Below are 27,344 nucleotides of genomic sequence, written 5' to 3' on the forward strand. Positions count from 1 at the left end.
ATTTGTCTTTTTGTAACCTAGGGTTCTGCCAGGTACTTGTGACCTGGACTGGCCTCTGTCGGAAGCAGGACACTGGGCTAGATGGACCATCGGTCTGACCCAGTTTGGCTATTCTTATGTTCTTATCTTTTCGTACTTTCCCCTTTCACTGCCCCATTTTGTAAACTACTTACATAATTGCGTTGATGGGTGGTATGTATTATATTGAAGGTGACCTGTTACTAATAATCAATGACTTACCAGGTAAAAATCTGCTTTGAGAGGTATAGAATTAGCACATCTTCCGGGACTTCTCCTCAACGCTTAGGTTCTAGGCATGTGCCTAATCTCCCTGCGGTCCTTTTACTAAGGTGCAATAAAAGATGGCCTGTGCTAGTGTAGGCCCATGTTTTGGGTGCACGCAGATCAATTTTTCAGCACGCATGTAAAAAAAAGGCCTTTTTTTGGCTGAAAATGAACATGCGGCAAAATTAAAATTGGTGCGCATCCATTTTGGGTCTGAGACCTTACCGCCACCCGTTGACTTAGTGGTAAGGTCTCACACGTTAACCAGGCGGTAATCATCAGCACGCACACTCTGCCGATTACCGCCTGGTTAGCGCTGTGCATTGGAAAATAAAAAATATTTTCCGACGCACATATTGGATGTGCGTAAAAAAATGGAATTACCGCCTGCGCCACAGCCGGGGCAGTAATTCCAAATTGGCGCGTGTTGGACACGCGTAGGTGCTTATGCAGCTTAGTAAAACGACCCCCTGTGCCTTAACCCTGCCTGTTACAATTTATCGTTTCCATAAAACAACTAGACCTATGCAAGGCTGGACATAATCTAATAAGAATTCCTCCGTACGCTAGATATGAACAGGAGGCAGGGTCTGCTGCTGGGAATCAGGACTGTTTATTCATAGTTAATCAGCTCACTCAGCGCGATTTCACAGAGCTGGAGCCACAGACAACAATACAGATTGAAAATCAGGATCACAACAAAATCAGCAGAGGGTAAGTAATGATCTCCAATAAAGTCAGTAATCATGTTTCACAGGCTGCATGCTAAATATTATCGCTAAATTTGTGTTGTTGTTAATAAAATGATTCTTACAAATCTTTCAGTGTTTTTAAAGAATGCAGATTAGCCTATTTTGGGGTAGTGTAATGTATCTGGTACCCCCCCACCCCCACCACACACACACACTATGGTATTCCTGTGGTTATAGAAGAATTTAATATCATCGAAATAAATTCATTTGTTGAGCTTGAAATCTAGATTATGTCAGGGAGATAAAGTGGTCACTGGCAGAGCTAGGGATTAGAACTCATTTAGTATCTAGTTCAGGTCTTTCCAGTAGTATTTGAAGGTGAGTTACATTCAGGTACGGTAGGTATTTCCCTGTCCCTAAAGGGATTAAAATCTAAGGGTTTTTTTAAACTAAGCTGGCAGCAGAGGGTGGCAGGGGTTCATGCACTAATTAATACAGAAAATTGGCCATTTGACCCCGGCAGTAAAACTGGCCTTAGCGCATGGGAATGACCCATATACGAACACGCCAAGGTCAGTTTTTACCGCAGTTTGATAACAGGGCCTCTAAGTTTGTAGCTGAGGCAATGGAGTGTAAAGTGATTTGCCCAAGGTCACAAGCACGGTCAGTGGACTTCAAACCCTGCTCTCTCTGGCTCACAGCCTGCTGCTTGAACCACCAAGTGACTCCTCCGCTCCTAAGGCACAGGGCTGAAGGTGGCACATGATGAGGGAGGGGGAGGTTAAGAAATGAAGCTTCCAGGGCTTCTCCTAAATCATAATCCAGCGCTTTTATTCAGCCCCCCCCACCCCACCCCTGGCTGTACTAAGCGGTGAAGTCAGGAATAAAATCATGCGCTGAGAATGTCACTGCTATTAATAACCACTGTAGATTTTCTGGGTATAAGACAGAATACTTCCTGCGCATAGCCTAAGAAATCATTCTTGCCCATCAATTAGATATTAATAATCCTGGCGATTGCAATGCTGTATAAAGTATGTGAAAATCATAATGAAGAAGACTGTTGTATAAAGAAGGGGACAGAGTCCCTGCTGCCACGCCTGCTGCGCCCTTGTAGACATGGACTTGCTAGACTGTGGTCTTCTGAAATGGAACCTGGTCCAGGCCAGATGTGGCTACTTGTTCCTGTGGTCAGTGGTCTACTGAGGAGTCCGGTCAGCGTGAATCAGGAAGGAGGTATAGGAAAGGTCTTCCTTGGAACCCTAAGGGTAAGAATGGAACAGGTATTACATAAGTACATCAGTGTTGCCATACTGGGACAGACCGAAGGTCCATCAAGCCCAGCATCCTGTTTCCAACAGTGGCCAATCCAGGTCACAAGTACCTGGCAAGATCCCGAAACAGTATAATACATTTTATGCTGCTTATCCCAAAAATACTGTTAATAAATTGTGGCAATATTCTACTGTGGCTTACAATAACTACAAACACATCCGCCTGTAGAAGTGGTCGTGAGAGTATCGGATGTGTAGATATTCTGATTTACTCCAGGGACATAGTAACATAGCAAATGATGGCAGAAAAAGACCTGCATTGTCCATCCAGTCTGCCCAACAAGATAAACTCACATGTGACATTTTTTGTGTATACCTTACCTTGATTTGTACCTGCCTTTTTCAGGGCACAGACCGTAGAAGTCTGCCCAGCACTATCCCCGCCCCCCAACCACCAGCCCCGCCTCCCACCACCGGCTCTGGAACAGACCATAGAAGTCTGCCCAGCACTATCCCCGCCTCCCAACCACCAGCCCCGCCTCCCACCACCGGCTCTGGCACAGACCGTATAAATCTGCCCAGCACTATTCCTGCCTCCCAACCACCAGCCCCACCTCCCACCACCGGCTCTGGCACAGACCGTATAAGTCTGCCCAGCACTATCCCCACCTCCCAACCACCAGCCCTACCTCCCACCACCGGCTAAGCTTCTGGGGATCCCTTCCTTCTGAGCAGGATTCCTTTATGTTTATCCCACACACTACTCTCTCCGTGAAAAAATACTTCCTGACATTTTTCTTGAGTCTGCCCCCCCCCCCCCCCCCCCTTCAATCTCATTTCATGTCCTCACGTTCTACCGCCTTCCCCTCTCCGGAAAAGGTTCGTTTGCAGATTAATACCTTTCAAATATTTGAACGTCTGTATCATATCACCCCTGTTTCTCCTTTCCTCCAGGGTATACATGTTCAGGTCAACAAGTCTCTCCTCATACGTCTTGCAACGCAAATCCCATACCATTCTCGTAGCTTTTCTTTGCACCGCTTCCATTTTTTTAAACATCCTTCACAAGATACTGCCTCCAAAACTGAACACAATACTCCAGGTGGGGCATCACCAACGTCTTATACACGGGTATTAAAACCTCTTTTCTTCTGCTGGTCACACCTCTCTCTATACAGCCTAGCAATCTTCTAGCTACGGCCACTGCCTTGTCACACTGTTTCGTCACCTTCAGGTCCTCAGATACTATCACCCCAAGATCCCTCTCCCCGTCCATACCTATCAGACTCTCCCCGCCTGATAGGTACAGACGGGGAGAGGGATCTTGGGGTGATAGTATCTGAGGACCTGAAGGCGACGAATCAGTGGGACAGTGTGACAGTCTCATATGGTCACCAGGATAATGTATATCACCAATCACAGGTGTATCCTTCCTCTGTGACAGTGGTAATCATTGACTGACCCCCTCCTTCCACTGTATGTTAAGTTTTTAATCTGTTTTATCTGTTTTTATATTCATTTTTCTTATTTCTTATTTCAATTGTTACTTCTTTTTTGTTTTTTCAATTATTCCACTGCTGAATGGATGCTGAATGAGAACGGTGACTGAGAGACTGCCCTCAGTGCGTACACCCCTTGGAAAAGCCACAAGGAGCGAAACAGGCACCTGTCGGGGTAAGATCAGCACCTGGACGGACCAGAGGAAACGAGCGAGCATCCTTACAGATAAGTGCAGACGGCAATTATAAGTGTGGACGCCCATTGTAAGGGCGCGTAAAGCATTGCTGCAATAACAGTGCATAACGACAAATACCGTTGACATTTTTTGGATCTATATGGGAGTAAGCGTAAATAGCATTGCTATACCAGAGGGTATAAAAGCATATATATAAGCAGTGGAATAATTGAAAAAAAGAAAAAAGAAGTAACACATGAAATAAGAAAAATTAATATAAAAACAGATTAAACAGATTAAAAATGTAACATATAGTGGAAGGATGGGGGTCAGTCGATGATTACAACTGTCACAGAGGAAGGAGACACCTGTGATTGGTGATATACATTATCCTGGTGACCATCCAGCTGATTTTCGAAAGAGAAAGATGCCCATATTTCAACCCAAATCGGGAGATGGGTGTCTTTATCCCGTGTGAGACCAAATCGGTATAATCGAAAGCCAATTTTGGTTGTCTTCAACTGCACTCCGTCGCAGGAACGAACAAAGTTGACGGGGACGTGTCAGAGGCGTGGCGAAGGCAGGACTGGGGCGTGGTTATTGGCTGAGGAGAGATGGGCATCTTCAGCTGATAATCGAAACAAGAAGGGCGTTTTGGACGAGAATTTGGTTCACTTTATTTGGACCCTTTTTTTTCAGGTCCAAGTCCCAAAAAAGTGCCCCAACTGACCAGATGACCACCGGAGAGAATCGGGGATCACCTACCCTGACTCCCCCAGTGGTCACTAACCCCCTCCCACCAAAAAAAAAAAACACTTAAAATTTTTTTTCACAGCCTCTATGCCAGCCTCAAATGCCGTACCCACCTCCATGCCAGCAGAATGTGTTCTATCCTGTGACAGCCTTTCCCTGGTTCTGATGTGGCTCTCGGGTGAGTGCGACACCTTTTCTGTTAAGGACACTGCAGAGTCACATCAGCAATGCATTGTGGTGGGTGTAGGGTATTGGACTCCCTGATTCCAGTAGCTTGTGTTAAATGCTCACAATGTTGGTAGTTGGTAGGCTCTACTCCCATGGTGCTTTTCCCCCTGCTTACTGGGTCAGAGTGTGCCCTGTTTTGTTTCCGGTAGTCCATGAGGTAGTGGCCATTTTTGTAACACAGTTTTAGATCCCTTTCATGTGTTAGCCACGTTACAGCACTTAGTTCTTACCTTGAATGTTGCTGAAAGAGGGCATTGTACACCATTCTGCCAGCTCTGACCTACTGCTAATCTCAGTACCAGGAAGACTCTTTGCCAGTGGGGCACTACCTCTGATCTGCAGTTAACTGTGAGTAAATGTGCTTATTCAAATAAAGGACTTTTTCAAAGAGATTAGTCTTCAGGTGTCAACTGGTGTGCCAAGGTTATACAGCAGCAACAAGTCCTAGAGGCCTGTGTGTATGCAGGTCCCTGGAGCACTTTTAGTGGGTACCGCAGTGCACTTAAGGCAGGCGGGACCCAGGCCCATCCCCCCCTACCTGTAACACTTGTGCTGGTAAATGGGAGGCCTCCAAAACCCACTGTAACCACATGTAGGTGCCCCATTCACTCCTAAGAGCTATGGTAGTGTTGTACATTTGTGGGTAGTAGGTTTTGGGGGAGGGGGTTGGGGGCTCAGCACCCGTAGTAAGGGAGCTATGCATGTGGAAGCGTTTTCTGAAGTCCACCGCACTGACCTCTAGGGTGTCCCGTTGGTGTCCTAGCATGTCAGGGGGGGCGAGTGTACTACGAATCCTGGCCCCTCCCACGACCAAATGACTTGGATTAGGACATTTCTGAGCTGGGCGTTTTTATTTTCCATTATCGCTAAAAAAAAACAAATGCCCAGCTCACAAACAACTAAATCCATGGCATTTTGGTCCGTACAAACCGTATTTTTAAAACGAAAGATGGACGCCCATTTTTTTCGAAAATACGGTCTGTCCCACCCCTTCACGTACCCGTTCTCGGACATAGACGACCATGGAGATGGGCGTTCACTTTCGATTATGCCCCTCCTTATGAGACTGTCCCTGGAGTAAATCAGAATATGTACGCATCCGATACTCTCACGACCACTTCTACTGGTGTATGTGTTTGTAGTTATCCTAGAAATAATCAGTGAATTTTCCCAAGTCCGTTTTAATAATGGCTTATGGACTTTTCTTTTAGGAAGCTATCCAAATCTTTTTTAAACCCCAGTAATCTAACTGCTTTTACCACATTAAAAAAAACTAATAAAAACATGTTCACATCACATCCCATCATAAGAGCATAAGCATTACCATACTGGGGCAGACCCAAGGTCCATCAAGCCCAGTATCCTGTTTCCAGCAGTGGCCAATCCAGGTCACAAGTACCTGGCAAGATCCCAAAACAGTACAATACATTTTATGCTGCTTATCCTAGAAATAAGCAGTGGAGTTTCTCCTTGTATCGTGTACATCAGTTTCAGGAAGACGTTAGCCGCCCCTCTCCTCCTATTTCTCAGGAACTGTCTAGGAATGCATAGCTTCTAATATTCCAGGAACCAAGGCCCAAGCAAAGAGTTTCAAACAGATGAGGACTTTCATTGCAAATGTCACAAGACAAATAATACCTTTAATGATCCATCACACCTAAAACAGAGAGGCTGGAGATGGCTTAAGAAAGACTCCAGAGGAAATTGGAGAGCCATGGGATAGGAGGTAGTATTCTATTGTGGATTAAAAACTGGTTAAAAGATAGAAAACAGAGAGTAGGGTTAAACGGTCAGTATTCTCAATGGAGAAGGGTGGTTAGTGGGGTTCCCCAGGGGTCTGTGCTGGGACCGCTACTTTTTAACATATTTATAAATGACCTAGAGATGCGAGTAACTAGTGAGGTAATTAAATTTGCTGACGACACAAAGTTATTCAACGTTGTTAAATCACAAGAGGATTGTGCAAAATTACAAGAGGACCTTATGAGACTGGGAGACTGGGCATCTGAATGGTAGATGACGTTTAATGTGAGCAAGTGCAAAGTGATGCATGTGGGAAAGAGGAACCCGAATTATAGCTGCATCACGTTAGGAGTCATGGACCAAGAAAGGGATCTAGGTGTCATCGTTGATGATACCTTGAAACCTTCTGCTCAGTCTACTGCGGCGGCTAAGAAAGCAAACAGAATGTTAGGTATTATTAGGAAAGGAATGGAAAACAAAAATGAGGATGTCATAATGCCTTTGTATCGCTCCATGGTGTGACCGCACCTTGAATATTGTGTTCAATTCTGGTAGCCGCATCTTTAAAAAGATATAGTGGAATTGGAAAAGGTGCAGAGAAGGGCGACGAAAATGATAAAGGGGATGAGACGACTTCCCTATGAGGAAAGGCTAAAGCGGCTAGGGTTCTTCAGCTTGGAGAAAAGGCGGCTGAGGGGAGATATGATAGAGGTCTATAAAATAATGAGTGGAGTTGAACGGGTAGATGTGAAGCGTCTGTTTACGCTTCCCAAAAATACTAGGACTAGGGGGCATGCGATGAAGCTACAATGTAGTAAATTGAAAACGAATCGGAGGGAATGTTTCTTCACTCAATGTGTAATTAAACTCTGGAATTCGTTGCTAGAGAATGTGGTAAAGGTGGTTAGCTTAGCGGAGTTTAAAAAAGGTTTGGCCGGCTTCCTAAAGGAAAAGTCCATAGACCATTATTAAATGGACTTGGGGAAAATCCACTATTTTTGGGATAAGCAGTTTAAAATGTTTTGTACTTTTTTGGGATCTTGCCAGGTATTTGCGACTGTTGGAAACAGGATGCTGGGCTCGATGGACCTTTGGTCTTTCCCAGTATGGCAATACTTATGTAAATGCCATCATTTCAGCCCTCATCGCCCTGTGACTAGCATACGTCATTACATTACGTTACCCTTAACCTCCAAAATCTATAAGTAATGGGAAAACTAATTCAGATTACATTAAGATCATCTCCACATCTCTCTTGGCACTATCATTTTGACATCATCAATAAACTTGTGAACGTTCTTCCGTTTTGCATCTGCTGGTTTGTTTTCTACGTTGGAGTTTGCAGATCGTTTGCCTTGTTGTGTTTTATGAAGTGTACATATGTCGGGGCTCATACTGTCAGAACAGCCCCGCAGCAAAAGGAAGCTGCTGTTAGACCTGGTATTTTAGCTTAAACGCTGTTGCTTTACCCAGTTTCTGAACATAAATGTGACATTTCCAAAAACTGACTTTTGTTTTCAACCTCTGTTGTCTGATCATTTTGTTTTCCACTTGGGATGGTCCTGGTCTCTCTTGGCCTCTTCCTCTTGTTGGTTTCCTCCTGTCCTTCTCCAAGATCTAATTTCCATCTTCTGTTTCTGCACATTCTTTGAACGTTACGAGCTTTACAGAATTTAGATCAAAATTACTGTTTGCTTGTCTTCTTCCCTTTCTCCCCTACATCAATCTCTGATGTTGACCTTTCTGATTCACCTTGTTTCTCCATTTTCTCATCTGCCGTTTTATCTATCTATAAGTAGATTTAATTCCTCCTTTGTTCCTCCAGTATTCAGTCTCCCTCTTTTCACCTTTACCAATTTTCCATTTCCTACTCTGTCCTTCCTAGTCTTCCCATTCCCAACCCATGTCTCATTCCTTCACCAGCCTTCTAGTCCCCCATCTTTCTCCCATTTTCCAGTCCCCCATTTCTACCCTCTGTATTCAAGCTTTCCCTAGTCTCATCAACCTTCCTCTGCCTTTCACTCCTCACCAGCCCCAGGTTTTTCCTTGTCATTGATCCCCTCTCCACCTTCAATCCCTTTATTATGTCTTCCCCCCCCTATCCTGGCTCCCATTTCCCTTTTATCTCCTCCAATTCCATCCTCACTCACCTTCTTAAAAGACCTGCTCCCTTTCCTTTGTCTCTCACCTTTTCTTTTAACTGCCTTCCTGCTCTTCCAGGTTCTTGATTGTCTCCCCTCCCCATCTTTATACATTCAATCGCACAGCTCTACTTATACCTCACAATCAGTTGCTTAGTCTTCATTGTCTTCCTAATTGCTGCCCAGTGTCTTAGCCCCACTATCCTCCACCCAATTCTTTCATTCCACCCAATTCTTAAATCCCCACTTACGTTCCCAATACCCAGCCAATCTTAAAGTCTGTCATCTTCTGGTCTCCACCCAATCTCAGAGTCTCTGTCGTAAGTATGAGCCCATGCTCTCCCACATTTTCATATGTCCAATTTCTGCCCTCCTGCCTCTTTCTCCCCTTTCCTCAATATCCCCCTGTTCACTTCCTTCTCCAATATTCATTGACCCTGCCTAGCCCCCTCCTTACTCCATCATCTGTCGTTCTGCCCCTTCCTCTCCTTTGAACTCCTGCATCTGTCCTTGCTTCTCACCCTACCCCCCAACAATATCTGTCATCCTCGCCCTTCTCACCTCTTATCCCATCGTCTGCAAACATTCACCCGCTCCACTGCCAGCCCCAGCCCCAACATTAACATCAGCCTCCTGCCAGCCCCAGTCCCAACATCTGCCTTAGACCCCAGCCACAAATCCATCTTCAGCATCAGTCCCAGCCCAGCTCCTGCTTTTTGCCCCAGCCCCCACTCCAGCTCCAGACCCAGTCCATGTCTCCCGAAAATGCTGAACACAGCAGCAGGATCTTGAGGCTTTCCTCTGCTGCTTTGCTCCTCTCAAGCTGCTTTAGCTGCCTGCACAGGGGCAGTTTTGAAATAGTAAACAAGGTACTCCCTGTTTCTCATAAATGTTTGTGCCTTGTCTTGCTTCCTGCGGGGGCAGCGAGCAGAAGAGGGAAGCAACAAGCTCCCACTGCTGGAATAAATGAGCCAGTGAGGCAGGCTTTCGGCACTCTTAACCTTGGGTGCCCTGATCCAGTACCTCACTGGTTCTCCCCTTAAGTCGGCCTTGGCTGTATGATCTTCATTTCTATACCTTTCAATCTGCCAAGTCATTAATGGCAGAGATTTGGCTTGGCGAAAGGAGTGTTAGCGCTTGAAAACTAATCAGGAATGTTTTGTTAGGCCAAAAAAAGGTCTCTCAGCTACGTTCTGTTGACTTTTTTTTACACATGGACAACGACAACATGGAAGTCACAGTATTTTCAGGAAAACAGCAAGGCAGACGATCCGCAAACTCCAAGATGGAAAACAACGAAGCAGATCAGTGGAAAATAAAATAGACTTTATTAACAAAATAACATCTAGAGTTTATTGCCCGACACAGGCCGTGTTTCGCCCAGCAGGGCTGCGTCAGGGGCTGCTCAGGAGTAGCGGATATAGAGACGCGAGGGTGTATGACGGCCAGTGGCGTACCAAGGGGCGGTGGGGGCGGTCCGCCCCGGGTGCACACCGCTGGGGGGGTGCCGCACGCTTGCTGGCTTTTCGTTTTCATGCTCCCTCTGCCCCAGAACAGGTTACTTCGGGGCAAAGGGAGCATGAAAACAAAGAGCCGGCAGGTGCGCGGCACCCCCCCCCCCAGCAGCGTGCACCCGGGGGGTTCTTTCGCCGGGGGATCGCGCTGCACACGGGGGGGTTCTTTTGCCGGGGAGGGGGGTGTCGCGCTGTTCTGGGGGGAGGGGCGCTGCACCCGGGGGCGGGGCGCATCGGCGATCCGCCCCGGGTGTCAGCCCCCCCCCAGGAACGCCACTGATGACAGCTCCTGCATGTCATCATCTGTCTAATTCAAATGGTTCGTGCTGTTTTTTTTTTTAACTTTAAGCCTATGAGGAAAAACTTTTTTTGTTTCCTAAGCATTTATGGTTACTGGTACACACATTTATAAACGTTGATAGTGAGGATCATCGAGTAGCCCCTGACACAGCCCTGCTGGGCGAAACACGGCCTGTGTCGGGCAATATTCTCTAGATGTTATTTTATTAATAAAGTCTATTTTATTTTCCACTGATCTGCTTCATTGTTTTCCAGTCACAATATTTTCTCCATATTAAGAAGGGAAAGAATTAATACAATTACAGGGCACTGGTACCTTTTTGGAGCTCCTGGACCTGGAAGCATCTGTAATGGTAGAGAAAAGTTCATTCCAAAAAAGAAAGACACTTCTTAGTTAATAGAAGAAATGCAATTCCAGCTTACTTTCTCCAGTCACGCTGTACAGCTCACTCAGACTGAAGAATCGTTAACTTCCTAACCAAGACACCCTTGCAGATGACCTTATGATCTGCTTCTCAGCTCCACACAGGAGAATCGAGTATGTATCTTGCCTTTGAAATCTCATTGTTTGTCTGTAATGGGCTACCAGCCTACAGACTAACATGATCTCCAACCCCACCCCCCCCCAAACACACACACACAACATGGCAGATACCAGATTAAGCAATAGGAAACGGAAATCCATCAATCTCAAGCATCTGATGGAATGGACCTTGTTCCCAAAGGTTTGTACCTCAACCAATCAGTTAATCTATAAGGTGTCACCAGCCTTTTTGTTATTTTTGCTGCTATGGGTTACCATGCCCCTCCCCCCCGGAAGTTAAATAAGTACATAAGTAATGCCATACTGGGAAAAGACCAAAGGTCCATCGAGCCCAGCATCCTGTCCCCGACAGCGGCCAATCCAAGTCAAGGGCACCTGGCAAACTACCCAAACGTACAAACATTTTATACAAGTTATTCCCGAAATTGTGGATTTTTCCCAACTCCATTTAGTAGCGGTCTATGGACTTGTCCTTTAGGAAACCGTCCAACCCCTTTTTAAACTCTGCCAAGCTAACCGCCTTCACTACGTTCTCCAGCAACGAATTCCAGAGTTTAATTATGTGTTGGGTGAAGAAAAAGTTTCTGCTATTTGTTTAAATGTAACAACCAAGGCTGCTGTTGTCTCCCCTTCAACACATGTTCTCTACTCAAATATAAATCCACTTACGCTTCCACCTTTTCCTTTATTAGCACTCAACTATGGAATGCGTTACCTAAATCTGTGAAAATTACTCATGATCAACTGAACTTCAGAAAATCTCTTAAAACCAGCTTATTTGGAAAGGCTTATCCTAAAGGACCCGTCTTAAATCCATAATTCCTGGAATACAACTAATTTATGGACCTCATGGACTCTATTACCCTCCCCCTCTTTTCCCTCATCCTCTGTAATTACAATCCTTGCTGTTTACCTTTCTATACTTCGTTTGTTTGTTTACCGGATTGGCAATTGCCTTTACGGTCTGATGTTAGCCACATTGAGCCTGCTGGTGGGTGGGAAAATGTGGCGTATAAATGAATAAATACTAAGGTCCCTGTTTACAAAGGCGCACTAGCGTTTTTAGCACGCGCGAACCGTGTAGACAGCCATAGGAATATTATGGGCATCTACACAGCACACGCTAAACACGCTAGCACGCCTTTGTAAACAGGGACCTTAATAATGTATTGTCAAATATTTGGGGGGGTGTTTATTGTTTCTTTCCTCTGTTTACCCGTCACTGATGGATTTTGAACCTTTAGCAGTAGTGAAATTCTTGTCTTTCTGTTTCAGTTTTTCTGTTTCATTCTGTCTTAGCTGAGCTATTTTTTTTTCTTGTCCGTGACCCTACCTTTGGTGGAAGACATTTCGGTTTCTTGGGCACTTTCAATGCCAATATTGTCCTTCCCAGCGTGCTGCGAATTGTCCAGATCCGCCAGGCTGATGTTAGTTCTGTAACTCCCGACAGAAACCAAATCTGTAAAAAAAAAAATTACAAAAATAAAGCACTTGGAAAATAGAAATGTGTTGGTCTTATCTTTATGTGATTTTCAGCACAACAATTTGGCTTGGAAAATATACTAGTTTTTCTTATTCTTGAAGCCTCATTGCCCCTTCTCCGACACAGGCTGGATGTACTAAAAAGGATATTCCCATTTTGGGAATAATTTTATGAAGTTATTTTCACACACTTCTGGCCATAGACACACCAAAATGGCCTCTTATCCAATATCAGCTGGTGTAACGTGCTCATCTTGACACAATGGCACGTCCTTTGGCTGTAGTATGGTCTAGTACGATTGAGTCTGACCTATTCTAAATGGCATTCCTTTTCTTTTTTGTTTAGCTCAGGGGCGGACTGACCATTTGGACAACTGGGCAGTGGCCAAGGGCCTAGAAGCTCATTGCAGCCCTCTCCAGACCTACCTTGGTGTTCTAGTGGCCTCTGAGGGGCAGAAAAGAATTCCCTTCTTCCCTTCCCATTGCCGCTACTCTTCATGGCGGTGCCGGATGTCAGACTCACAGAAACAGAAGCCTTGCAGATCAGCAACGCGGCTCCACCGGAGAAGAGGACTTCAGCTGGCGGGGGTTGGGGATCCCCGCCAGCAAAGGTACCCAATGGCGGTGGTGGGGGAGGGTTGGCAGTGGCGGGAAGGGGGGGTTGAAAGGGTTAGCACCGGGGGGGGGGTCAAAGGTGGTGGTGGTGGGGTCAAAAATTGTGAGGGGGTCAAAATGCCGGGGGATTAGTTGGCGGCGCCGGGGGGGGACTAAAATATGCCCCCTCACCTCGGGCTCTGGACCCCCCCTCCCGCCGAAATCTGGCTACGCCCCTGCATCAAGGTAAACATGGCGTAAAAGCCGGCATATAGATGTAGGCACAGAGGGGCATATTCTGTAACAGTGCATGTAAATTTGGCAATGCCCACGAAACGCCCATTTCCCCACCCATAACCACACCCCTTTTTGGCTCTGCGCATTAGAATTTAGGCATTGTGCATTACAGAATATGCTTAGTGAGTTATGCGCGTAAATTCTAATTACTGCCAATTAGTGCTCATTATTGGTTGCTAAGTTGTTAAAAATGCTGATTGGCTTGTTAAGCCAATTAAATTACGTGGGACACTAGGCGCAATATATAGAATCCGGCGGTAAGTGCAATTCTCTAAAGGACACATACCCCTTATAGAATCATGCCAAGCACATTAAATTTTCAGTGGTGAATTTTAGGCACTACTTATAGAATTTGGCCCAGACTCTGTAAACGCGGATGCCTGGTTATAGACGTGCACTTCACGTCTCTATGAGAAACAGCTTCGTAGTACTGGTGCTAAGGTGGGTTTCCAGATTTTGCTGATAAGAGTCTGGAGGGAAACGAGCGTGGGACTGTTCTGCAGATTTGTAGATACTGAACTTCTGATTCCTGATATTTCATTTCTATTCCCCCCCCCCCCCCCCCCCCCCCCCGATATTCAGCGCTATTTAACTGGTCAGAACGAACGCTGACTGGTTAAATAGCACTTAACCGACTATCTGCCAATATTCAGCGGGGGATAGCATGTTATATGAGCCGATATAACCGGCCATCTGCCAATTTTTAAACCAGGTTCCGTGGCCACATTTGGCCACGTGAAAACCTGGTATATATTTAGCCAGTTTTAAAGATAACCAGCAGTCTGAATATTGATTTTGCTGGTAGCTTTAAACCACCCAAAAAGAAAACCAGATAGTCAATACCGGTCACTGGAAACAGCCCAGCATTGAATATCCAGGCTTTGCACTAACCGTGGGAGTTAGCCAGTGTAACAGCTCCCACGGTCTGAATATTGGCCCCCCTATGTTCTTCATGCTTATTTCATCCTGTGCTCCGCACACCCCACTAAAAGGGCAGGGTCTGCACTTACCCGAATTCTTTTTCCACCTGATGAAGAGGAAAATGGCTGCTGCCAATAGGATCACGGCACAGATGGGCAGGACAATTGAAAGCACCAGTTGAGACTGAGGTTCCACATGGCTGCAAAGAGCAAGAGACACATAAAATTATTTGCTTATGACCTGCACATCGATTGCAAAGATAACAGGACATTTCCTGAAGCAGCTCATCTTATTTGCATGCACTTACACGCAGACATACACATGCACAGATACAGCAACGAATTGCACATTAGCAGGGTTTCCCCCATTGCATTACTGGACTTGTAGATCCAGTTGTGCTCAGCAAATCCCTGAAATCCTATCTGTGTCATAACTGGGCCCGCACTGTTCTCTCTAAGCTGAGCAGGAGTCTTCCAGCTGCATTGCTGACAAGTCATAGGAGTCAACTTTTTAAAATGATTGGGGGTGGGTGCTGAAATTTTTTTTTTTACAGGTGGTGCATTCCCCCCTCCCCCTCGTCCCCCTCCCTCTCCGTCCCCCCTCCCTGTCCCCCTCCCTTCCCCTCTCCCCCATCCCCCATCCCCCCTCCCTCCCCCTTCCCTCTGAGTTCCAGGCCCCTCCTCCCTCTGAGTTACAGGCCCCCCTCCCTCCCTCCGAGTTCCAGGCCTCCCTCTCTCCGAGTTCCAGTCCCCCCTCTCTCCCTCCGAGTTCCAGTCCCTCCCTCCCTCCCTTCAAGTTCCAGGCCCCCCTCCCTTTCGAGTTCCAGGCCGCCCTCCCTCCGAGTTCCAGGGTCCCCTCCCTCCGAGTTCCAGGGTTTCCTCCCTCCGAGTTCCAGGGTCCCCCTCCCTCCGAGTTCCAGGGTCCCTCCTCCCTCCCTCTGAGTTCCAGGCCCCCTCCCTCCGAATTTTAAAAGTCATCTTACCTCGTCAGGGTTATGGCGGCAGCAGCAGTGAAAAGTGTGCAGCCTCAGCGCTTCAGCCTTCTCTTCTCTCTCTCTCAGCTTTGGTCCCGCCCTTGTGGAAACAGGAAATGAGGGGCGGGACCAGAGCTGAGAGAGAGAGAAGGGAAGGCTGAAGCGCCAAGGCTGCACGCTTTTCACTGCTGCTGCCGCCGTAACTCTGACGAGGTAAGATAACTTTTAAAATTCAGAGGGAGGGAGCCTGGAACTCAAAGGGAGGGAGGGGTGGACTTTTAAAATTCTGGGCTGGCGAAGGGAGCTTCCGGTGGGTGAAATATTGGGGGTGCTCGAGCACCCACAGCACTCACGGAGTTGGCGCCTACGCTGCCAGTGGAGATGGTGTTTCAATGTTGTGCTTTCAACAATGGCTAGAGACAGGCTGGTTCTCTGGAGTCCTGCAGAGCTTGCCTGTCCCTCTCTATTGAAAATATGACAGTGAAACAGCGCCACCCACTGACAAGACTCCTGCTCCGCTCAGACGGAACAGTGGTCACTGGGGAATCATTCAGCAGGTAGCGGAGGGGGTTAGGATCTGACCTTGATGTAGGTGTTTCTTGTTGCTGCTCATTCAGGTCTCCTGCTCTGTTCCTGGGGATGTTTTTAGGTTTTGTCTCGTCCTGTGGCACTGCTGGGGGGAAAACAAATATTTTATAGTATCTTCAGGAAAGTCATTACAGGAGATGGTAACACTAAAGGACAGCCCTCTGCCCCTCCTCTAGGTGGAAGCGCCTGCTTGAATGGGAAAAGAACGCTAAACCCAAGCAGTGCCTGGGTGTCTTGACTTTCGAGCAGGGACTGTCTCTCTGTGTCAGGTGTTCAGCGCTGCGTGCGTCTGGTAGCGCTATACAAATGTTAATAATAATAAATATTATCTGGCAACAATAGAGCAGCCCATGTCATCAACACTTCTTTCAATTTCCCATGAGAGATGGGAGCAGGAAGCATTTCTGCTATTACTACTAATTTGTGACAGGGAGACATAATATTTTAATGCAGCAAAGGTTGTGTGCCCCCGTGGTGGAGTGCATGCTTTTTAATGCCATGGTAATGTGTATATATTATTTGGTTTATTGCATTGTGGAAGTGCATGGCTGTAATTCAAGCTTTCAGAGCTTTCCACAGATCAATCCAGAGACCTGTGGGTTATGTCCCTCTGCCAGCAGATGGAGAGAGAGAACTTAAGAGGTTTCCTATATGTGGTCATGTGCAGCCACCTCTGTATCTAGCAGGTGGATGGTCATAACCGTTCGGCTCTGGATTGCTTAGCTCCTGGCCTAGTCCCTCAGGCCTAGTAGAACTTTTGGGGTTGAAGTGGCCCGGGCTTAGGGTCTAAGTGTACACCTGGTGATGCCAGTTTCCTCCTCTTGGTCCCTTCCTAGTCTGCCTTGACTGAGATTTGTTCTGGCTCTCTCCCGCCTTTTATAAAAATAAATAAAAGCAAGCAAGCACCTCACGGCCTGGTCACATTAGCAGTGTGGTGTGAGGCTCAAACTTGCCTCTGGTAGCAGATTCCCAAATGGGGGTGAGTATGGGGGTCTGTGCCAGAGCCGGTGGTGGGAGGCGGGGCTGGTGGTTGGGAGGCGGGGATAGTGCTGGGCAGACTTATATGGCCTGTGCCAGAGCCAGTGGTGGGAGGCGGGGCTGGTGGTTGGGGGGGGGCGGGGATACTGCTGGGCAGACTTATACAGTCTGTGCCCCGAAAAACACAGGTACAAATCAAGGTAAGGTATACACAAAATGTGGCACATGTGAGTTATCTTGTTGGGCAGACTGGATGGACCGTACAGGTCTTTTTCTGCTGTCATCTACTATGTTACTATGGTGCTTATCCACATAGAGGCTACGGATCCTCTGGTACCTGAGTTCTCACAGAGGAAAGACGACTAATTCCAGTGTCTTGACTGCCACTCAGTAAAGAAGATGCTGAACTGCTATTAGTCTTTATATACCGGGAATAATGGAACTCGGATTCCCCAGCCGTTCATCTCCCTGCCCTTTCTTAGTCAGAAATAACAATCTAAGAGGAGCTGGATTAAACTTTTACAGTATACCTTAAGGTTGCTAACTGGATCCAGATTCACCCAACAGGGTTGATCCAGTCCTGGGTTGACACCATTGCATGCTTAGGAAATGCAAAGGGAAAATCAAAACTACAGCACAGCCCCTGCATGGAATGAGACCGGTTTAACCCTGTTGGGTGAATCTGGATCCACTTGGCAACACTACCACCCCTATATCTATGATACCAATTTGCACCCAGATTAGGTTCTTAGTGATCAAAGGTCAATACCGTACTGTCTAAAGAATTTGAACTAAATTGCTAGTGTCAATCAGGTTCCTACATAAGTACCTAAGTATTGCCACACTGGGACAGACCCAAGGTCCATCAAGCCCAGCATCCTGTTTCCAACAGTGGCCAATCCAGGTCACAAATACCTGGCAAGATCCCAAAAAAGTACAATATGTTTCTTGCTGCTTATTTTCCCAAGTTAATTTAATAATGGTCTATGGACTTTTCCTTTAGGAAGCCGTCCAGACCTTTTTAAAACCCCGCTAAGCTAACCGCCTTTACCATGTTCTCTGGCAACCCAGCAGTACCATGGAACCTACTAGACTTCAAGCTGCATTTCTCATCAAAAGTGCTAAGGTTCTAGGTAAGAATAATTGCCAAAGCACTTCACTGATTCTAGATGTTGTCACTTTAGAGCCGAGATGGAAATCTTTTGATGAATTAGTGCCTAAGTGATACTTCCAGTGGCACTCTTGGCATCTGTCCCATTAATAAATGGAGGACTCAAGTACAATTATTGATAATCTGATAGTTAGAGAATTATTGTTTGGCAGGGTGATTCATAAATTCAATAAATAAATAAATTCATAAACTATAGAACATTGAAGGGGAACTTTATCAAGATGTGGTAAACGATTAGCTTTTACCACACCTTGATTTACCACAGGAGTCATCAACCTCAGGTACCTTATATGCAGCATTAGTCAATCAGGTCAGGAGCATTCGGCCACAGTGCAAAGGGATCTAACACCGGTTCAAAACAGTTGGCCATACTCTCCCCAAAACAGAATGCCCCTCTAGGGTGCCCACTACCAATTCCAACCCTTAAAAATGACCCCTGAGCCAGCTCCCCAAACTGACTAGCCTTCCCTAGTGGTGGCCCCCACCATGAACCACCTCCCCAACCATTCCCCCATCATCCGACAGGCCCACCTCCCAGCCTACTGTAGATGAACCATTGGTGGGTAGTGATCTAGTCATGAAAGAAGTCCAGTCACTCTTGCCTTAACCGGTGCCATAATCCAAAATGGTGTTTATGACCCCTAGTCGTAGTCTCACAGTATTACCCCTAGGGGTCATTTTCCATATAAGGGCACGCTTCTATTCTATGACTTTTTCATTTTCTCAGGAGTCTCTTATGAGGGACCTTTTCTGAAAATCCTCATACGCTGTATCAACCAGCTCACCCTTACCCACATGTACATTAACACCTTCCAAACAATTTAACAGATCGGTAAAGCAAGATTTCCTTTTGCTAACTCCATGTTGGTTCTTCCTCATTGAGTTATGTGACCTGTGATGTAAATTTCACCCAAGCAGCCCCTGCCATGTTGAGATGCCCAGGGAAGAAGAGGGCTCACACCTCTTTGGAGAGAGAAACCCCCCCCCCCCCCCCCCGCTCTGGAAGCCCTTTTAGATATTTAACTCGGGGATTCTTAATTTGAACTTTTTTTTTTTTTGTTACATTTGTACCCCGCGCTTTCCCACTCATGGCAGGCTCAATGCGGCTTACATGGGGCAATGGAGGGTTAAGTGACTTGCCCAGAGTCACAAGGACCTGCCTGTGCCTGAAGTGGGAATCGAACTCAGTTCCTCAGGACCAAAGTCCACCACCCTAATCACTAGGCCACTCCTCCACTTTTGCTACTATTTGAGATTCTACATGGAATGTTGCTATTCCACTAGCAACATTCCATGTAGAAGTCAGCCCTTGCAGATCACCAATGTGGCCGCGCAGGCTTCTGCTTCTGTGAGTGTGACGTCCTGCACGTATGTGCAGGACGTCAGACTCACAAAAACAGAAGCCTGCGCAGCCTTCTACATGGAATGTTGCTAGTGGAATAGCAACATTCCATGTAGAATCTCCAATAGTAGCAACATTCCATGTAGAATCTCAAAGAGTAGCAACATTCCATGTAGAATCTACAATAGTATCTATTTTATTTTTGTTACATTTGTACCCTGCGCTTTCCCACTCATGGCAGGCTCAATGCGGCTTATATGGGGCAATGGAGGGTTAAGTGACTTGCCCAGAGTCACAAGGAGCTGCCTGTGCTTGAAGTGGGAATCGAACTCAGTTCCTCAGTTCCCCAGGACCAAAGTCCAGCACCCTAACCACTAGGCCACTCCTCCACTGTTGCTACTATTTGAGATTCTACATGGAATGTTGCACGTATGTGCAGGACGTCAGACTCACAAAAACAGAAGCCTGCGCAGCCTTCTACATGGAATGTTGCTAGTGGAATAGCAACATTCCATGTAGAATCTCAAAGAGTAGCAACATTCCATGTAGAATCTCCAATAGTATCTATTTTATTTTTGTTACATTTGTACCCTGCGCTTTCCCACTCATGGCAGGCTCAATGCGGCTTACATGGGGCAATGGAGGGTTAAGTGACTTGCCCAGAGTCACAAGGAGATGCCTGTGCCGGGAATCAAACTCAGGTCCTCAGGACCAAAGTCCACCACCCTAACCACTATGCCACTCCTCCACTCCACTTCTGCTACTGCACGTGACTTAACTTTATGCTGACCACAATTCCATTGGTGCTTTGATGCGGATTATTTATTCACCAATTACAACCTGATTTATCGTCATTCCATTGTGAGATAACAGCAGTTTGCCCTGAAAATAAACACAACAGTACATTACGATATCTCATCTCATACTCCAACCCTCAGGTATTAGATATGCATGGCCTACCTTCATCACCTATTTTCAGCAGCACTGCCAACGTTTCCCCATAGCGACCAGCCTGCTTGACTCCACACCAGTACCACCCTTCATCCTCGGGTCCAACTTGGTCTATTGACAGGGTGAGAACTCTCCGTTCCTTGTCACAGTTGACAGAAAGTCCACCTTGGTCGTCTTCTGATGTGGCCACGGCTGTACAGCCAGAATTCTCCCACTTACACCAATATTTCTGATTCGAGTTATACTTGCAGGGGTAGTGGCATGGTATTTTTACCGGTTTGCCAGCTGGCACAATCACAGTGGTTGAACCATTTAAGCCTGGTTGCCCTGGTTTTGGAGGAGACAAGATTAGACGTGATCGACCAAAGTCACAGAATACAACACAGTCTGCTGTTCAGAACAACAGCTTTGTTCTTTCATTTTCTGACACCCCCCAGTCTCCTTTCGCCCCTTTGTTCTTCCAGCCCTATCAGAACCAGGGCTGGAGGTTGTCACAAGGAGTACTTAGGGATATATTTTCCTCTTTTATCCCCTCCCCAACTTACTTCAGTCCGGCCATTGCAGGATCAATCATTGTACAATAACTCTTCCCCCATACCCCCTGCACGCTGGGAATGGTACTTTTGTACAATGACTCGAACTCTGGGTTGTTATTGAGGAATGGAGTGCAAGAGACTTTGGGGCTCATTTTCAAAAGAGAAAACCATCCGAAAAGTGTCATAAAGGCAGAATTTGGACAAAGTTTTTCTCAAAATGTCAAAATCAGTACTTTCAAAACCTATTTTGCAGACATTTATCTATGCAATTCATCGGGGCGTGTAAGGGGCATCTTGGGGGCAGGCTTAGGGCATTCCAAAAACCAAAATGAAAACATCTAGGGCTGAAACTTCAATGTTTTGGTCTAGACCTGTTTTTAGAATGAATGCCCTAAATGACCACTGGAAGGATTCAGGGATGACCCCCCACCCCTTATTTCCCCAGTGGTCACTGACCTCCTCTCACCCACCAAAGATGTATTACTTACCAGCCACTATGACAGCTTCAGATGTTATAGCCAGATCTATTAGAGCAGCAAGCAGGTCCCTGGAGTAGTCTAGTGGTCAGTACAAGTGCACTGTAGAGAGGAGGACTCAGGCCCATATACCACGCTACCTGTTACACTTGTAGTGGAAAGCGTCAGCCCTCCCACACTCCCCCAAACCTACTGTACCCTCTATTGTAGTGGTGTATAGTTGGGTTCAGTAGGTTGTTGGTGGGTGTTGGAGGCTCAGCATTCAGTATAAGGGGATAACGGTCAGAGGTGTACCTGGGAGCGTTCATATGAAGTCCACTACAGTTTTCCCTAGGGTGTTGCACTGCTCTGCTGGGATGTCTGTGTGGTCAGTCTACCAATGATGGCTCCTCCTACATCCCAATGGCTTGATTTTCTACGTTTTTCACTTGGATGACTTTTTGGGTTTTGTTTTGTTTTTTTTAAATGGCCCAAAAATATAAGCACGTAGATCACAAAAACATCTTGCATGTGGCCATTTTTGAAAGACATTTTGCTGTTTCAAAAATGGCCATTTTTTTTTGTTACATTTGTACCCCGTGCTTTCCCACTCATGGCAGGCTCAATGCGGCAGGCAATGGAGGGTTAAGTGACTTGCCCAGAGTCACAAGGAGCTGCCTGTGCCGGGAATCGAGCTCAGTTCCTCAGGACCAAAGTCCACCACCCTAACTACTAGGCCACTCCTCCTATTCGGAATTGGGTTGTTTAGCGCAAAACATGCAAAAGTCCGACTTACATGTCACATCGAAAATGCCCCTCCACATGTCAATACATCAATCACAATGGATTTTTTTTAACAATTAAAATGGTGTGGAAAACATTTTTTCCTGATAATCACCCAGTTCCTTTTTGTGCACAGCTGTGGGTGAATAATCCAGCAAGGATATGAAGTGTACTTTTTTTTAAAGGATACATATAGAGTCCTAAAGTAGCCGTGAACTCCTTACCTTCTGTAATTTTCACTTGGACGGTGGAAGTGTAGTCAGTGGTCTCATCACTGGTGATGCACCAGTACCACCCCTCATCCTCTTTCGTTAGCTGGTTCATGATGACAGTAAACGTTCCATTCTCTGGGCTGTCGTGTATCATGATTCTCCCTTCGTAAGCATCTTTTACAAAACCGTCCGTGTTCATTAACTCAGTGCAGCCGTGCTCTCTCCACTTACACCAATATTTTTTCTGGTACTTCACATTCGGTTTGTAATGGCACTCTGCGGCGATGGAGCCTCCCACAGCTGCCATTAGAACTTTCTGTGTGTTGGGAGTATCCGTCTCTAGAGGAGTACAAAACAGCATGTCATGTATTCAAGGGACCGGAGTACAGAGACAGGTGAGCAGGAGAGACAACACTGGAAATCACACTATTGTAAAAGCAAGTAATAACAGTCCTAGCGAAAGCAATGTCAACCACATGTCATGAGTGTGAAGGACATTCCCGTTATACTGAAGGCTTGCGAGTGGAGTGGAGTGTACAACACTAGTTCAGAGTAAGGACAGTTGGTTGACAGCCTACGGAGCAGGGAGCACAGACGTCACAATGCACAGAACTGGGAAACCTCCAAAAGAATGCTTAATCTTTAAAGTACACGTGAGACCCTTAATCCAGCCAACAGAAGGGAGCCGTATGTACTAGGAAGCGGAAGGCTGATATGCACAGATAGGGAGAGGGACCTTGGGGTAATAGTATCTGGGGATCTGAAAGTGACGAAACAGTGTGACAAGATAGTGGTCGTAGCCAGAAGGATGCTAGGCTATATCGAGCGAAGCATAACCAACAGAAGAAAGGAGGTGTTGATGCCCCTGTACAAGTCATTGATGAGGCCCCATTTGGAGTATTCTGTTCAGTTTTGGAGGCCATATCACCTTTTGTGTATTGAGACCTATAAACCAAACTCTGACTAGGCCAGGAACAATCTTTTTAGGAAAATACTGTCATGGTTGCTTGAATGTTTCCTGAATTTTTACACTGCCTGCCACCTGAAGGACTGACTAGCATTCCAGAGCATCTGCACTTCATCTTTGGGTTGGTAACAAGATGTATTTACACCGACACAAGTATAAGATAGGTTTGTGGGCCTCTTTGGTCAATGCCAGCACTTGTAGGGAGTATGTCTGAATCAACTATGAACATCATTGTTCTTCGGGCCTGCATTTCGTCTGCTGGACAGGAGGAATGAGTGATCTGATTGGGCCACAATAGTCACCTGAGGACAATGGATGGGAATATGGTACTGGACTTGGGGAAGAAGAAGAAAAAAAAAAGAGTTTTGGCGCAGGACCGGACTATGTTGTAGACAAAATACAAAATCACTCTTCCAAGATTGTATTATATATAACTGCCTATATGTGGTTGGCATTGTGGCGAATTGCCAATGCCCTGTTTGTGATGCCAGTGTTCAATTATGAAAGAGTGTAACTTGCATAGAATGTTGGGTGCAGCTCTGACCTGCCTTGGCAGACTGGATGGATTGTGCAGGTCATTATTTGCCATTATTTACCATGGGTCAAATATTCAGAAAATGCCGTACGTGCAGGACGTCAGACTCAGAAACAGAACGAAGGAAGAAGAGGACCTCGGCTGGTAGGGGTTGGGGTCATCCGCCAGCAAAGGTAGGCGACGGCGGGTTGATAGCAGAAGGGGGGGGTCGAGAGGGTCATTGACAGGGGTGTCCAGGGCCAAATCTACGGGGGCCCAGGCCCCCATGGCCCCACATAGCTACGCCCCTGCTTGGAGGGGTCTAGCTGTTAATATTCAGCAGCACTTAACTAGCTAAGTGCTTCTGAATATCGCAGTTAGCGCCAAACTCAAAGCCGGCTATGTTGGGGGTATTCCAGGGTTGGAGTCGGCATTTGGCCGCTTAAGTGCTGATATTCAGTCCTTAAGCAGCCAAATTTACTGCATAAATGGGACGGCATAAAAGTCTGTCCTAGTTTTATGGGGTATGATGAATATCGACTTAAGCGGCTATGAAATAGCCGGCTTTAAAATGTTCAAAGCTGAAGCCCGCACAGGTCTCGGCCTTGAATAGATGGGAATGATGCCACCTGTCAGCTGAACATTGACCCTTAGAGAAATTTTGAGCAAAGTTTATGCACTCAGCCTTGGTAAATTTTCAAAGATGCCAATTTATGAGCATAACTCACAAAGTTAGGAGCATAAATTCTTTGAATATTGAACCCTGTGTTACCATTCAGGTATGTAGGGTAATAAATAACTTCATGTCCTCACCAGGGCATTATATCCTGAATAGCTCTAGATCAGGAGTGCACAAGTTCAATCCTCAAGGGCCACAAACAGGTCAGATTTTGAAAATATCCCTAATGAATATGCATTATTAATACAAGGGTTACAATTGGCTTTAATTAGTCACACTGTATCATCTACACATTAAACCAACTAATTATATATACTCTAAACATATCACATTATATTATTCTTTTAATATTTATCGAATATCATATCCTCGTTCAAACACATAAAATCTCACATGAGGCAACATATATGGAGGTCTGTCATGCATATTCATTAGGGATATCCTGAAAACCTGGCCTGTGCGCTGCCCTCAAGGACTGAATTTATGTCCCTCCTGCTTTAGATGGAGCCTGAGGCTGAGTCATTGAATCCCAATATTCCTGCTCGTACCTTCAGAAATCCGCAGGTCGATCACTTTGGATTCTCCAGGTGCTCCATAAGTGCCGAATCCACACGCATAGAACCCAGCATCCTCTTTCCTCAACTGAATCAGTCTGATGCTGAATGCTCTTGGGCTTGGATCATGGTGGAGCATTGTTCTTCCCTTGTAAGCTTCACTGACTGACCCATAGCTGTCGATAACCGCAGAGCAGTTGTTTGGGTTAATTCTGCAGAAATACTTCCTTGAAGACGCAAACTCCCTGTCAAATTTGCAGGAAATTAGCACACTTGATTTCGGCTGTCCGAAGTAGAGGTCGGCTTCCTCGGGCACAGTTGAATCTATTGGAAAATGATATCATTCAACAATGTTGCGTCGTAGACAGTTTGTCAAGTCAAACAGAGAATTATGTTTGGGTGTCTACAGGTGTTTAACAAAGCTTCAATTCTTGAAACACTAAGAACAGTATAAAAGTTAGTTTATTTATTTATTAGGATTTATTTACTGCCTTTTTGAAGGAATTCACTCAAGGCAGTGTACAGTAAGAATAAATCAAAGATGAGCAATAGACAATTACAGCAGTAAAAATATTCAAATAACAAGACAAAGTATGGCAAAATATACTACTTAGTATGTCAACACAATACATAATAGAACATTTTAGTTGACAGTGTAGGGTATAAGCAAAAACGGAACATATATAGGTAAGAGAGTAAGAGGAGTTAGAAAGTAAGGTGACTAATTTAAAGACAGTTGCACATGAGGTCAGAGAGATGGTTAAATATTATCTCAGCTAGGTTAGGAGTAGCTTCTATGCTGTTGTTTTTGCTTAAGGACTAGGGGGCATTCAATGAAGCTACAAAGTAGTAAATTTAAAATGAGTCGGAGAACATTTTCTTTACTCAACGTGTAATTAAACTCTGGAATTCGTTGCCAGAGAATGTGGTAAATGCAGTTAGCTTAGCGGGATTTTAAAAAGGTTTGGATGGCTTCCTAAAGGAAAAGTCCAATGGACTTAGGGAAAATCCACTGTTTATTTCTGGGATAAGTAGCATAACATGTTTTGTACTTTTTGGGGATCTTGCCAGGTATTTGAGACCTGGACTGGCCACTTTTGGAAACAGGATGCTGGGCTTGATGGACCTTTGGTCTATCCCAGTATGGCAATACGTATGTACTTATGTATTTATGAGAAAGGGGAAGTGGAGGTGGGATATAAGAAGAGAGGGAGGGGAGAATATGGCCTCTCAATAGAGGTTAACTGGGGTCAAGATTAGATCCCATAAGCATAAGTTACCTTCAGCAACGCTTAAGTATACAGATGAATAGAGGCCGAAGTTGTTGAGACCAATTCCACACTTGAAGTTGCCTTGGTCTTCATGCTTTAGCTCGTTCAGCTGTACTGTAAAGAACCCTTTATCAGGCGAATCCTGGATTGTAGCTCTGTTCGCAAAATTCGGACTGACGTAGCGGTTGGTAGAGATGATGGTCTCACATCTCTTTTGATGAGCTGTTTCTTTGCACAGGAACTTCCTGTCATACTTGTTGGCCTTGGTGACAGTAGAGTAGAAGCACTGGATGGTCACCACTCCATTAAGAATACCGGTCACCTGTTTTGGTCCAGCAACATCAGCAGATTCTGGCCAGAACCACAAATCCAAACAAATGAGAAGCAGCAGGTGGCCATTAGTCAACGTTTACAGCATAATCTTCATTTGAAATGAAACTGAAGCTTTTAGTAAAAAGTCCCTATTTCCTTTTATTTCAAAGATGCGGAGGCATATTTTGAAAGCACCGAGGGCCCTGTTTACTAAGGGGCGGTAGCGTTTTTAGCGCCTGTATAGAATTAGCGCGTGCTAACTGTGTAGGCGCCCATAGGAATATTGTGGGCGCCTACCAGGAGCGTAGCCAGACCTCGAGGTGGGAGGGGGCCAGAGCTCAAAATGGGGGGCACATTTTGGTCCACCCTACCACCACCCTGCCGCGCCCCACCCACTCCCACCGCTGTACATATCTTGGCTGGCAGGGGTCCCCAACCCCGCCAGCTGAAGCACTGCCGCTGAACATACCTTGGCTGGTGGAGGGTCCCCAATCCCCGCCAGCTGGTCTCTGGTGCCACTGTATTTCCTGCCCTGCTCTCTCTTCCCCTCATATCCGGCACGCTCGTTTTAATGGAATTGAGCATCCGAGTATGCTCAGTTTTGCTAAAACGAGC

General features: G+C 46.0%; 1 protein-coding gene across 1 annotated transcript in view; it reads right to left on the minus strand.

Moving 5' to 3' along the window:
• Positions 1 to 881: 881 nt before the first annotated feature.
• Positions 882 to 27,344, minus strand: part of PIGR (polymeric immunoglobulin receptor) — a 148,394-nt gene continuing 121,931 nt past the window's right edge. Inside the window, exons 12-20 of the mRNA XM_030221618.1 lie at positions 26,427 to 26,768; positions 25,141 to 25,470; positions 22,445 to 22,771; positions 20,456 to 20,773; positions 15,999 to 16,089; positions 14,533 to 14,642; positions 12,483 to 12,608; positions 10,922 to 10,950; positions 882 to 2,239 (exon numbers count right to left, since the gene is read on the minus strand). Of these exons, the coding sequence (XP_030077478.1) occupies positions 2,177 to 2,239; positions 10,922 to 10,950; positions 12,483 to 12,608; positions 14,533 to 14,642; positions 15,999 to 16,089; positions 20,456 to 20,773; positions 22,445 to 22,771; positions 25,141 to 25,470; positions 26,427 to 26,768 (1,736 nt within the window). The 3' untranslated portion in view covers positions 882 to 2,176. The remainder of the gene's footprint in view (positions 2,240 to 10,921; positions 10,951 to 12,482; positions 12,609 to 14,532; positions 14,643 to 15,998; positions 16,090 to 20,455; positions 20,774 to 22,444; positions 22,772 to 25,140; positions 25,471 to 26,426; positions 26,769 to 27,344) is intronic.

This window comes from Microcaecilia unicolor, chromosome 12 (genome assembly GCF_901765095.1).
Source record: "Microcaecilia unicolor chromosome 12, aMicUni1.1, whole genome shotgun sequence".
NCBI lineage: Eukaryota > Metazoa > Chordata > Amphibia > Gymnophiona > Siphonopidae > Microcaecilia > Microcaecilia unicolor.